Here is a 13,623-nt window from a genome sequence, read left to right on the forward strand (position 1 = left end):
TCTCTCCTCATTTGGAGCAGAGAAGAGTGACAAGAATCAAAGAGCCAAGGAACAAAAATTTTCCATAGAACTAATGAACCACGGGAACCACAGCCTCTACCAGGCAAGGACCTGAAGAATAAAATGATGCCCAGGACTAACCGAATCAGGGTCAAAACAGAAGAGCCTGGACAGAGAGGAAGAGAAAAACTGTAGAACAAAATTCAAACTCATAAAGACCAGACTTACTGATCTGATAGAGAATGCAGGAACCCGAGACTGCAGCCCTTAGGTACACATAAGTGAGAACTGAGCTCACACCCATGGATTAATTTTCAGTCAAACTGACCTATAAAGTGCGTATCACCCCCAGGGATACAATACAATCAACCACACAATGATAAAAGGGCTGAAAACCCCTAAAACAAATCCACTGCCATCGAGTCCTGTCCAATTCATACTCTATTTAAAGTTTCTGAGGCTGTAAATCTTTGTGGGAGCAGCAAGTCTCAGCTTTTTCTCTTAGAAAACTTCATAGATTTGAAATGCTGGACTTGTGGTCAGCAAGCTATAAATTGGGTAAGCACCACCAGAACTCTTAAAAAGGGCAGCTCGAACACACTGACTGTCTTCCAGTCAATTCTGACTCATAGCGACCCTACAGGACAGGGTAGGATTGACTCTGGAGGGGGCGGGGGTGTTCCAATACTATAGCTGTTTATGGCCTTGTTCTTCTCCCAGAATGAGAGAAGTTGTCCAAAAAATAGTTCAGACTGCAAGAGGGACAAGAAAGAAAGATAAATGGAAACAGAAACACAAGGAGGAAGTGGAAAGCATGCTGTTACACTGAGAAGATAACCAACGTCCCAAAACAAAGCATGTATAAATTATTAAATGGAAAACTAATTGTCTCTGTAAACTTTAGTCCCAAACTACAAGTTAAAAAGAGAAAGTTATATAACTACATAATACAACTTTTAAAAGTTAGCTCTAACAAAAGCTCTATACATATACATACAAAACAGGTATTATGAAAGGAAGTTAAAACTTAGAGGGATAAATCATGTTCATGGTTTGCATGTAAGGTTGATATTGTAAAGGTGTCAGTATTAACTGAGTTTATTTATATAGTCAATGCAATCTTAACAAAAATCCCAGGAGATTTTTAAAATGTAAATTGGCAAGTTCATACTAAAATTTAATTTGCAAGAGACCAAGCACAGGCAAAAGAATCTTGAAGAGTAATAATGCTAGAGAACTTATAGTAGCAAACATCAAGAAATATTATAGTTATAGTTACTAAGCCAGTGTGCTATTAGCTCAAAGATAGAAAAATAGACTACTGAAACAGGAGAGTCCAGAAACAGAGCTATAAATAAGAGTCACCTGACTATGACATATAAGACATAGGGTATAGTGGTAGAATCCTGGGCTTTTGTTCTGCTCCTGCCTCCATCATTTTTTGCTAATCTCCTTCTTATTATAGTGCCTTTCCCTTCACCCAAGTTCACACCCATTTACCCTCTAGCCAGGAATTATCCCTCGTAGCTTTCATTCTTAGTAATCACCATAGAACATTTCTTTGGGTCTGGTAGCCTCTTCGTGGCTTTTTACAATAGTGTCTCATGAAATATTTTTTCTTCTGTCATCGATTTATGGTACCTCACTCAGCATTATGTCCTGTGGGTTCATCCATGTTATGTGCTTCCAAGATTCACTGTTATTTTCTAATGCTGTGTCATAAACCATTGGGTGTATGGACCATACTTTAATTATTCTGACATTGATGGGTATTTAGATTGTTTCCATCTCTTTCAGAGTGTGAATAGTACTATAATGAACATGGGTGTGCATATCTATCGATGTCCTGGCTCGTTTTTCTATGAGAGACAAGTAGAGGAATTTCTGGGTCATATGGCATTTTCTAGTTCCAATTTTTGAAGGAAGCACCATACTGTTTACTATAGTGGTTGCATCATCTTATGGTCCCATCAGCAATGTTATGAGAGTTCTGGTCTTTCTACATCTCTGCCAGCATTTGTTGTTTACTGTTTTTGTTTTGTTTTTTAACTTTCCAATTAAGGTTAGGGTGAGCCGATCTCATTGTTATTTTAATTTGTATATCTCTAATAGCTAATAATGACTACAGTGTCCCTAAGCGTTAGAATTGACTCCATAGCAGTAACTGTTTAATAGCTAATGATAGTGATCACTTTTCAAGTCTGTTGGCCACCTGAAGGTGGAAGCATGATCTTTCATAAACATAGATCAACTGATTTTCCTTAAGAACAAAAGTTAACCTTTACTTCTACCCTTCAAACTATGCACCAAAAATTTTATAGATGGGTATGAATCTCAATTTTAGAGATAGCTTATGGATCTGAATTTTAAAAGTAAAACAATAAATGTTTAGCAAGAGAATATTTTATTTATTTTGGAGAGACTGGTTATATTAAATATAAATCATTAGGGGGATTTATGAACTATTGTAAAAAATTTTCATGGATTCTATTCATTTAAATATACTATAAGGAAAGCAAGCCACATAATGGAAGAGAATATGTGCATTATATATATCCAGGAAAATATTTGTATTCATCATGCAGACAGAACTCCTACGCGTTAAATAAACAATAACAAAGGGCAGAGAAAGAAACCAGCAGATGAATGACTTAAATTTTATAAAAGAGGACCTCTAGCGGGCAATATGGACAACCATTCCGCTTCATTAGCTATTATAGCCATGCAAATTAAAACCACAGTGCAACACTCTACCTGAGTAGCTAATATGAAAGTTAGAAAATACTGTACTAGTAAGCCATGTCAAGACATATGTGCAAGCCCACATGCACATACACATGTAGGAGCTTCAGAAAGTTTGTGGAAAATGGAATTACCTTTGAATTCCTTTTTCTATAAACTTTTGGAAGCCTCCTTGTATATCTTAAAAATATGAGAGCTTACAGCAAAGTTTACTCCAGCAGTATTCACAACATAATCAATGAAAATACGCTGTACATGTAAAATCATTAGGCTGGCAGTGTGAGATATATATATATATGTTACTACAATGAAAAAGGAAACAACTGTGAAGGCAAAGTGGAACTAGGACTGATGCTAAATGCATTTTATGGTATTCTATATATTTTAAAGTTGGCCACTAAGTTTGTAGCAGACAGAAAAACGAGAACTTGTCAGTTGCACATTTATTTGCATCTAGTAGGTATGAATCCATCACTTGTTTAGAAATACAACAATGCTTGGTTTTAAAATAATGACAAATATTTCTGATAGAAGTCTTCACAATAGGAAAATACTTGTTGTTATAATGAACACTATTGATGATAACATCAAGCAGACATTCTGTGAAGGCCTGTGATGGGGGGCTGATGAAATGGTATCAACGCACAACCTGTAAGAGTGGACTACAGGAGTAGATAAGACTTCCAGTATCACCTTTTATATCTAACTTTTTTTCAAGTTGTCAAGGATTTCATTTTGTTTGCATCTATAATCAATGCCCATAGAAAAAGCAGTCAATAAATCACTGATCAAATCTTCTGCAAAATATCTCTTTTAAGTGTTAAAAAGAAAATATATCCATTTGAGGACAAAAGTACACCTGCCCTAAGTCACAGTGTTTCTTTTTCTTTTTAAAAAATCATTTTATTGGGGGCTTTTCCAGTTCTTAAAACATTCCATACATCAATTATATCAAGCATATTTGTATGTATGTTGTCATCATCATTTCCAAAACATTTTGCACTTGAGCCCTTGGTATAAGCTCATCTTTTTTTCCCTCACTCTCCCATCCTTGATGAAGCCTTGATGAAGCCTTGATCAATTATTTATTATTACTGCATATATTACTCTGTCCATTGTCTCCCTTCGCCCATGTTTCTATTAGTCCTGCCCTTCAGGGGAGCGCTATATAGTCAACATTGTGATGGTTTGATAGATATCAGGCAACAGTCAAGAAATCTCTCATAAATGCCTGGTGGAGTGGGGCTGCTATTCTCTAGTATCAGTTGAAAGCAAACCAAGTTTGGTTGGAAAAAGAGCTACTGAGTTATTCTGAGTGTTGAGAAGACATCTAAGACTAGCCGCTGAAAAGAAAATGACCCTCTCTCCAGTGAGAGCACAGCCCAGGAGCACTCTAAAGACCCTTGGAAATGTAACTCAACTTGCTCCGCAGAAATGTAACTAACAGTGATCCAAATCAGAACTAAAAACTCTACTCCATTGAGCATGACTATGAATCAAAATCAACTCAACACTTAAACAACACAAAATCTTATAATCACTATAACTAAGGTATGAACCACCATTTGAGACTATTTCTTTGTGTCTAAGGCAAATCTGTTGTTTTTGTTAAGCACTGTTGAGTCGGATCTGACACACACATATAGAGTGACCCTAGAGGCTGCAAAATGAAATACTGCCTCGACCTGCCCCTTCCTAACCATCATTTGTGGTTACGCCTGTTCTTGCAGCCACTGTTGTCAACTCATCTTATTAAAGGTCTTCATGTGATGTTCTTCTCTGGTGGGTCACTAAATTCAAAGTTTTATCTTTAAAAGAGTGTATCTTTAAAAGAGTGTATCTTCAATGTGTCAATCCACAAAAGTGGGCTCAAACATCACAATAAATGTGAGGCTGGCGCAGGTCTGGGCAGTGTCGCCTTCTGTTCTACAAAGGGTTGCTATGAGTTGGAACCATCAGCTCAATGGCCCCTAACAACAATATACCTCCACTACCAGGAGTACTAGAGGTGTAGTGGGATAAACATTAGACTGTGAACCACAGGCTCATGAGCACTCCATGAGAGAAAGATGGGGCTTTTTTATCCTGTAAAGATACGCAGTCTTGAAAGTTCTATTCTGTCATGGGGTCACTATGAGTCAGAATTGACTTGGCAGCAGTTAAGTTTGATTTGAGGTCTTTTTAAAAAAAACCTCCAATAGTAACATTTCACAGATCTGCAATTCACCCACAAAGTTCAAGAAAAAGAAATAGACCCGAGTTAGCAGCTGGAATGTCAAGAAGTCCAGAGTCCTAAAGCTCGCCCTGTTGAAGGTTCTGGGTGCTTTTTGTCTTCTCCTAACACCATGATAACTTTAGCTCTCTACTTTCTTAGTTGAGAGAGTATAATTAGCAAGTCGGACGACAGGCAGGAAGGAAACACTGCTAGAAGCAGGTAGAAGTCAAAGAAGTAACAGTTAACTTGGTAGCGAAAGATAATAGTAGAATGCGAAAGGAAAGAACTCTGCCCACCCAGTCTCCTGGGCCAGTTAGCAAAAGCTCTATATACCTCATGACTCTCCAAGGGCAGTGACTACACAGTGGGCATATTCATAAAACAGATCCTGAGGAAAGTTATCATAAAAGATTGCAACAGGCTATGCGCAATTTTTTTCAAGAAGATAGAAAATTCACTTAATTATTTTTTAAAGCAATGCATCCAAAATGCTTAATTATTATAGTTTAATGTACTGAACTTTAGCATTTAAAGTATAAGCTTCAGTTATACACAAGACTGCTTACATACTCATGAGTAAAGCATGATAGCTTTTTAAGCTTAACCCACATATCAGTTGCATGGAAAACATAAGGACCTTATTTCCTGTGTTGGAAAAACGAGGTGCTACTATAATTTGAAAGGATACTGATGACTCAGTAGGTAAACACTCAGCTGCTAACTGAAATGTCAGGGGATTAGAACCCACCAACTGCTCCATGTAAGTCAGACGTGACTCTGTAAAGATGCATGGCCTTGGAAACCCTCTAGGTCAATTTTACTTTGCACTGTAGGGTGTCTGTAAGGAGCCTCCTGGTGCTATGGATTGGGTATTGGGTCAGTGGGTTTACTGCTTCATGGGAGAAAAATGAAGCTGTCCGCTCTTACGACAATGTCAAGCCTCAGAAACCCCATGCAGTGTCACTATACGTAGGAATAGAACTCAGCAACAACAGTTTACTGATACTTGAAACAGTATCGAGGCTCTGAAATAATATTTTGGCTGATGAAAATACAGGATGCACATGCCCCTAAAAGTAGTTTAGAAAATTATCATTTGTATCGATCCTGCTCAGCACCACACAATTAAATATCTGTTGCTAATCAAAACAATATGTAAGCTTTTCAATAAACCATGAGTCTTAAAAATGACCAGAAAAATAACTAATACTTGGTTTTCTGGTGGAGGGAAAACACGCAGGTTACAAAAAAGATGAAGGTGTTTGTACAGGGAAAACAGTGGGTGCACAGAGCCAAACTTAGTTTATGAATATTTTGAAGGTGAATGTGGATTTTGAGTCCTGAAATAACCTGCTTCCTATCTACTATAGTCGATGAAAAATATGATGAGTACTTATCTGCCATAAAAATGTTACCAACCCCAATACAGAAATATTTACTAGGAAAAATATATTAAATTAATTACACACGTATATACAATTTCATTGAGCCAAAATTTAATTCAGCTCCTTTAAAAAAATTAATCATTCTATTAGGGGGGGCTCTTACAAATCTTATAGCAATCCATCATTCAATTAATTGTATTAAGCACACTTGGACATATATTTCCACCAACATTTCTAAAACATTTTCTTACTACTTGAGCCCTTGGTATCAGCTCCTCTTTTTTCCCCTCCCTCCAACTCTTATGAATCTTTGGTCAATTATATGTTATTATTGTTTTGTGTCTTACACTATCTGTGGTCTCCCTTCACCTACATTTCTGTTACTCATCCCCCACGGCAGGGTGGGGCTCAGCCCTTTTTCTGACTATCCTAACCCACTTTCAATGTTCAAAATTATATTCTAATTATAGAGGGTTTGAAACTTTAAGAATGGTTTAATTACATAAGATTTAAAAACTAAAAGGAGACTACATTGAAAGTGATTTAGGGGTAAAAGAAAGCATTTGAATATAATATTAAAAGATACACCAGAATGACTAGTGGGGGAGTTGGTTATAAACTTCTGTGAAGAATCACAAAATGTAAGGCGCAATTCATAAGGTAGTTTACAAGGAATAAACACACTCCCAGTGTAACTACCATAAACATATATCTATCATTACCCTGATTGATTTGGAGAAATTCAAGGCCAAATATGAACAAATTTTACTTGAAGCATGAATGAATTACGAGGTTTGATGTGAGAAATGGATGAACCTTGAAAACATGCTGAGGGAAGCAATCAGTAGCAGAAAGGTAAATGCTGTTACGATCTCACGTATGTGAAATAAGCAAATATACAGGGGAAAGTGCATAAATAATGGTTACCCGAGGTGGGAGGGGGGCAAGGAAGAGTTGTGTTTAGGGTGTAGGGAGTTGTGTTTATGGTGGAAGAGTCGTTTGAAAAGGGTTGTGAGAATAGTTGCACAGTGAGATCAATGCGATGTCAATGAAGTACACAAGTACAAATGGTTGAATTGGTGTATTTCTTGCTATCTATATTTTCATCACAATAGAAAGATAAAGAGGTGAGATACGTAAGATCTAGTAACTCTGAAAAGTAAAGACAAGCAGCAGAAATATATGATGTATTCATTTTGCGGAATCTAAAGCCGGCTCTCTACTTAAAACGTACAAATAGCCTACAAAATCCAAACACAAATTCACTGCCCTCAAGTCAACTCCAGCTCACAGCGACCCAGATAGCATAGGGTTTCCAAGGCTGTAAATCTTTACAGGAGCAAACAGCCTCATCTCTCAGCAGCTGGTGAGTGTGACCAGCCCAGATTGCAGTTAGCAGTCCAATGCTTACCCAACGGTATCATTAAGGCCCCAGTGACTTTGAAATAGACCTCACTACTAGACATGCATAAAAAGTTATATGCATTTTCAAATGCTTAACATGAATACTTGCCTTAGAAATATAATCCACCAGTTGAAATCTAAGCCAGAAGTTGAACTTTTTTTAACCTACTATAATACAATCCATGGGTAAACTATAATTAAAGTCAGCACTCATGTTTTGCACAATAGAAAATATTATGGAAATGAACTAATGAAATACAGCCAGTCTAGCCAGCTGTTCAGACAAAGCAGTGTGATGTGACTGTTTTAAACATTGCTTACAATGGTATAATTTAAATAAGGTTGAGATACAAGTCCCTTTCTTCTCCTGAGCTGCCTCTGATAAAAGGCACAATGAACAATAATCAAAACTAGACAAGATAAAATAGAGAAGCAAAGGAAAAAGCACCCGCCAGCAAATTTTCTCAATAAATATATGCTGAGTGTCAGATGATACAGTGGGAAATAGGAATGCAAACAACAACAAAAACAATATCTGCACAAAAGCAAGAGAGTGATGCCCTTGTGAAGCTTGGGTGGACAGAGCTTTCATAGATATCTCAGGAAGCAACAGAATCTTTTGAAACCATTTTGATTTTTAAGAAATTATTTTGATTTTTTTCTCAAATAAAGGTAAGGAAATTAAATTTGCTTTCCCCCCTATTTATCTAACTTTTTCTTTAAAGGTAGGGAAAATATATCTATGAATATGCGTCAACTTAAGGCAGTTTGTGTTGTTATTTTCAATCAAATAATAGATATATACGTCTAACTTTAATGGTAATGTCAAACTGGTTCACAAAGTTGTATTATTTCCTCTCCCACCAACAATATTTAAGATTTCCAATATACTCTAGTGAGTTTCAGTTTTTCTCCCTCAAAAGATTGCATTCTGCACTACCCAAGTGTAAACTAAATAGGTTCTGCATTCTTTCTTTTCGCAATTCGAAGTGCTACAACAGTCAGCGAGGCGAGTCTTGCCGCAGCACTGGTGCACACCTGAACAGGACAATTTTCAAAAGACAAAGTCACTGAGCGCTCGTGAATGAAGTCCCCAGGACAAAAAGCTGCATTTTACTGAGATGCTCACGGGGGGGGGGGGGGGGGGGTGGGGGGGTGGGGGGGGCAGTAACATACAAAAACTGCTAACGAGGTAAAATGTTTCATCATCCTGATTCTTAGATTATAGCTGGCTAATAACTGGTGATTTGGTGGAATCAAGTGATTTGAAAACAACTTAATAGCTCAGAGAAGTTCCTAAGAAGCTGATGTCTTGGATTTCTTCTTTTTCCTCTTCTCTTTTGCAAATAACCAGAAAAACAACCGAAATAAATATATTCGCATATTAAAAACCAGTCATCTCTGAGCTTAAGACTACATTCACAGCTAGGATCCAGTTAAAGAAAGGTATGCCCTGGAATAAATCATTGACCGAAAGACAAGGTATGCCCTACCGTCCCACGCCTAATAGCAACCGCAAGTAGAGCACCTGCACAATAGGTTACAAGTGGAGCAGGAGCATTGATGAACACACACACACACACACACACACAGAGGGGGGGGTGGAGGAGAGAGAGAGAGAGAGGAGAGAGGAGAGAGGAGAGAGGAGAGAGGAGAGAGGAGAGAGGAGAGAGGAGAGAGGAGAGAGGAGAGAGGAGAGAGGAGAGAGGAGAGAGGAGAGAGAGCCTGGCCCCTAGGCTTTCAATTTTGTGGAACGAAATGTTGCTATCTGTATGCAAGCCAGAGCAACAACACGCCCTCCCATTTCAGCGCGACCGGGGAAACCATCGCAATAACAATTAGTTCACCCAGAGCTCGCAGATAGCTTAATGATCCCGAAGAGAAGGAGCGCTTGCTCCTTACTCTGACAGATCGCACATTCAAAACAAATCCACCCTCCGCCCCGCCCCCAGCCCTACCCTCCGCCCAGGAGCCGGGCCTCGCGCCGCCAGCACCCGGAGCCAGGGGGCCTGGAACCCCCGCGACCCGCTGGGGCCCCCAGCCGGCGCCCACCGAGCGCCCTCGCTGCGGGCCGCCGCGTACCTGCACACCGTGATCAGGTTCCTCCGTTCCACTGCAGCATTGCGGGCACCCAGGCTCTTCTTGCCGCCGCCGCCGCCGCCGCCGCGGCTCCCGCTCAGGCCCCCCAGGCTCCGCGAGGCCATGGCGGGCGGACCCCCGCGCCCCTTTTGTCTCGTGCGTCTCCTCCGTCCCCCACCTCTGCTTCCCAAGGGGCTCGCAGGGCACGCGCCCGGGGAGCAGCGGGCGGGAAGGAGGGCAGGGCGGCGGGAGGGTGTGAAAGACAGCGGGGGCCGGCGCCCGACGACTGACAGCTGGCGCTCGGCACCGGCGCCCCCCAGGCCCCCACGCGCGCACACACGCGCACACACCGCCGTCGCCTGCGCACGCCTGCGGTCGGCGCTCTGCTTCCCAGGGGACCGACGCCGCCGACGCGCGCGCGCGCCCGCACGCCCCGCACGCCGAACCGTGACCACCGCCGCCTCAGCCGCGGGAAGGCTCCGGGCCTCACGCGCGGCGCGCGTCCCTTCCCTCTCTTCACCTATCGGATCCACGCGGCCCCACCTGGAGCCAATCGCCGCGCACGAAGGGCGGGGCTTGGCGCGCGGGCCTTGAAAGCAGCGCGCCGCGCCCCGCCCGGACGCGTGGGCAGCTGTCAGGACGCCGGGCTCGCGCTCGGCGCTCGCGTGCCGCAGACGGCGCTCCAGGCGCGCCCTGTGGGACGCGGGGCCACGCGTGTCGCGGCCGCTGCGAACCCGAGCCTGGGCGCCGCGCTCCTCTTCCGGCGGCGGCGGCGGCGGCCCCGTGGATGTGGAGAACACGTAGCGTCAGCCCCCGCACGCCGTAGAGGGCCTGGCTGGTGGGACAGGGGTCACTTTTGTCGTCACGCCTTCCTTTGACTCGATAAACTGCGGCAGGAAAAACCCGAGGAGGGAAAATGTCTGTGGAATATTGCTGTTGGGGCTTCTAGTGACGGATTTCTTCGTCTTGAACCCCACCTTGCCCCAGCCTAGACTCCAGGGCGGCCTGACCACCTTGGACCCCACCTTGAGCCACCGTAGCCTCCAGCTCGGACCGACCACCAGCCCGAGGGTGTACCGTCTTCCTGACTCGGCGTCAGGACCTAAAACCAAGTGGGTGGGGGGCGAGCGTTGAGGGTCAGTTGGGCTTCATTCCTGCGGAGGAAGAGGCCAGGAGCTCACGGGTCAGGCTTGTAGGGAGGTGATTGCACTTACCTGCTGTGGGTGCACGTATCTACCCCAGTCCTCTGACACCCACTCAAGTCTGCATCCCCAGATTCTTGTCCTTTGCTTCAATTTGCCCACATTTTTGAGTGGATGCTTTATAAAAGCACTGTATCATGGTTGGGCCTAGCATGCAGCTGTGCATAGAACATGTTCTCAAAATCTTCACTGGATTTCATTTAAAGTCAGCATTATTTTACTGAAATTTCAGTTTCGGCTTCCAAAATCCACTTAACTTCCACCTCTGGTTTTGAAATTTCTCTCAATGAAGACTTAAAACATATATAATATTGTATACGTCTTAGGCAAATTGTAAAAAGTAAATTAAATAATAGAGTTTTATATAACTAGATTATCTCTGAGATTTAAAAAAATTAATCTCAAATCATCATCCCTCAACTACCAGATCAAATTATAGTAAAATAAAAATCTATACTCTTGTTAGGGGGGCACAAACACGGCTTAACTTGCTACAGTATATACATTAAAATTCTATAAGAAAACACTTTGAACAGATTTTAAATTTTATCTTTCACAAAAATCTGACGAAATCTCCATCCACCCCACACTCCCAGCCCACCCCCATATATGGAGTTTTTTTAAAAAACATTTTATTAGGGGCTCATACAACTCATCACAATCCATACATATACATACATCAATTGTATAAAGCACATCTGTACATTCTTTGCCCTAATCATTTTCTTTTTTTACATTTTATTAGGGGCTCATATAACTCTTATCACAATCCATACATATACATACATCAATTGTATAAAGCACATCCGCACATTCCCTGCCCCAATCATTCTCAAAGCATTTGCTCTCCACTTAAGCCCTTTGCATCAGGTCCTCTTTTTTTTCCCCTCCCTCCCCACTCTCCCCTCCCTCATGTGCCCTTGGTAATTTATACATTGTTATTTTGTCATATCTTGCCCTATCCGGAGTCTCCCGTCCCCCCCTTCTCTGCCGTCCATCTCCCAGGGAGGAGGTCACATGTGGATCCTTGTAATCAGTTCCCCCTTTCCAACCCACTCACCCTCCACTCTCCCAGCATCGCCCCTCACACCCTATGTCCTGAAGGTATCATCCACCCTGGATTCCCTGTGCCTCCAGCCCCCATATACACCAGTGTACAACCTCTGCCCTATCCAGTCCTGCAAGGTAGAATTCGGATCATGGTAGTTGGGGGGAAGAAGCATCCAGGATCTGGGGGAAAGCTGTGTTCTTCATCGGTACTACCTCGCACCCTGACTGACCCATCTCCTCTCCTAAACCCCTCTGTGAGGGGATCTCCAGTGGCCGACACTTGAGCCTTGGGTCTCCACTCTGCTCTTCCCCCTTCATTCAATATGGTATATATATATACACATACACAGACATATATACATATATATATATATATTTTGCATGATGCCTTATACCCTTTGGCACCTTGTGATTGCACTGGCTGGTGTGCTACTTCCATGTGGGCTTTTTTGCTTCTGAGCTAGATGGCCGCTTGTTCACCTTCAAGCCTTTAAGACCCCAGACACTATCTCTCTTGATAGCCGGGCACCATCAGCTTTCTTCACCACATTTACTTGTTCACCCGCTTTGGCTTCAGCAGTTGTGTTGGGAGAGTTAGCATCATAGAGTGCCAATTTAATAAAAGAAAGTATTCATGCATTGAGGGAGTGCTTGAGTAGAGGCCCAAAGTCCTTCCGCCACCTTAATACTAAACCTATAAATGTAGACACTTAGATCTATTTCCCCATCCTCATATATATGTTTGCATGTACATGTCTTTGTCTAGACCTCCATAAATGCCCCTTGACTCCCAGCTCCTTCCTCCATCTCCCTTGACTTTCCTCCTGCCCCACTACCATGCTCCATCCCCACCTGGGCTATAGCTATACCTCTTCTCTAAGCAACCTTACTCTTGATCATTCCCCACCAGGCCTGCCACTCCCCCCTCACTATTTTGGGTCCCATGTTGTTCCCTTGTCCCTGTGTTTGTTAACACCACTTCCTTACCTCCCCCCCCCCACCCCAAGTCCCCCCTGAACTGTCTGTCTCATTGTTTTTCCTCCAGATAGTTCATCCAGCCTGTCCTATTCAGACAGACCTGTGGAGACACTAACATGCAGGAAAACAAGACAGAGGAAAACAAAGCAACAGTATACAACCAGACAACAAAAACAAACCACTGACAAAGAACAAAACAAAACACTTCACAAAAGAAAAGCTTGTAGTTCGTTCAAGGATCCTTTGCTGACCCTTAGGAGCGTTTCCCAGTCCAGTCTGTTGGGGCACCACGCCCTGGCCCCAAAGTCCACTTTCAGCATTCCCTGGGGACCTTGCCACTCCATTCCCTTGCTGTTCCACTGCACTCCCCCAGTGCTTTGCCTCGGTGTGGTGGGATCAGGTCAGGTGAAATTCCCACACTGTGTCTCCGGTGCTGTCCCTGTATCACCCTTAGTCACTGAGGGGCATCATGTCTCATATTAGGGCCAGCCATGTTGTTCTCTCTGTGGACTGGCTGCTCTATGGACTTTTGTGGCTAGATTCCAAAGGTTGCATTTGTTGCTGGAGA

General features: G+C 42.6%; 1 protein-coding gene across 7 annotated transcripts in view; it reads right to left on the bottom strand.

The window, feature by feature from the left end:
- The window catches only part of RUNDC3B (RUN domain containing 3B), a 110,079-nt gene extending 100,129 nt beyond the window's left edge, over positions 1-9,950 (bottom strand). For all 7 annotated transcript variants that reach the window (XM_075557636.1, XM_075557639.1, XM_075557637.1 and 4 more), the window contains exon 1: positions 9,829-9,950. In XM_075557636.1, the coding sequence (XP_075413751.1) occupies positions 9,829-9,950 (122 nt within the window). The remainder of the gene's footprint in view (positions 1-9,828) is intronic.
- Between the last annotated feature and the right edge of the window lie 3,673 nt (positions 9,951-13,623).

This window comes from Tenrec ecaudatus, chromosome 9 (genome assembly GCF_050624435.1).
Source record: "Tenrec ecaudatus isolate mTenEca1 chromosome 9, mTenEca1.hap1, whole genome shotgun sequence".
Lineage (NCBI taxonomy): Eukaryota > Metazoa > Chordata > Mammalia > Afrosoricida > Tenrecidae > Tenrec > Tenrec ecaudatus.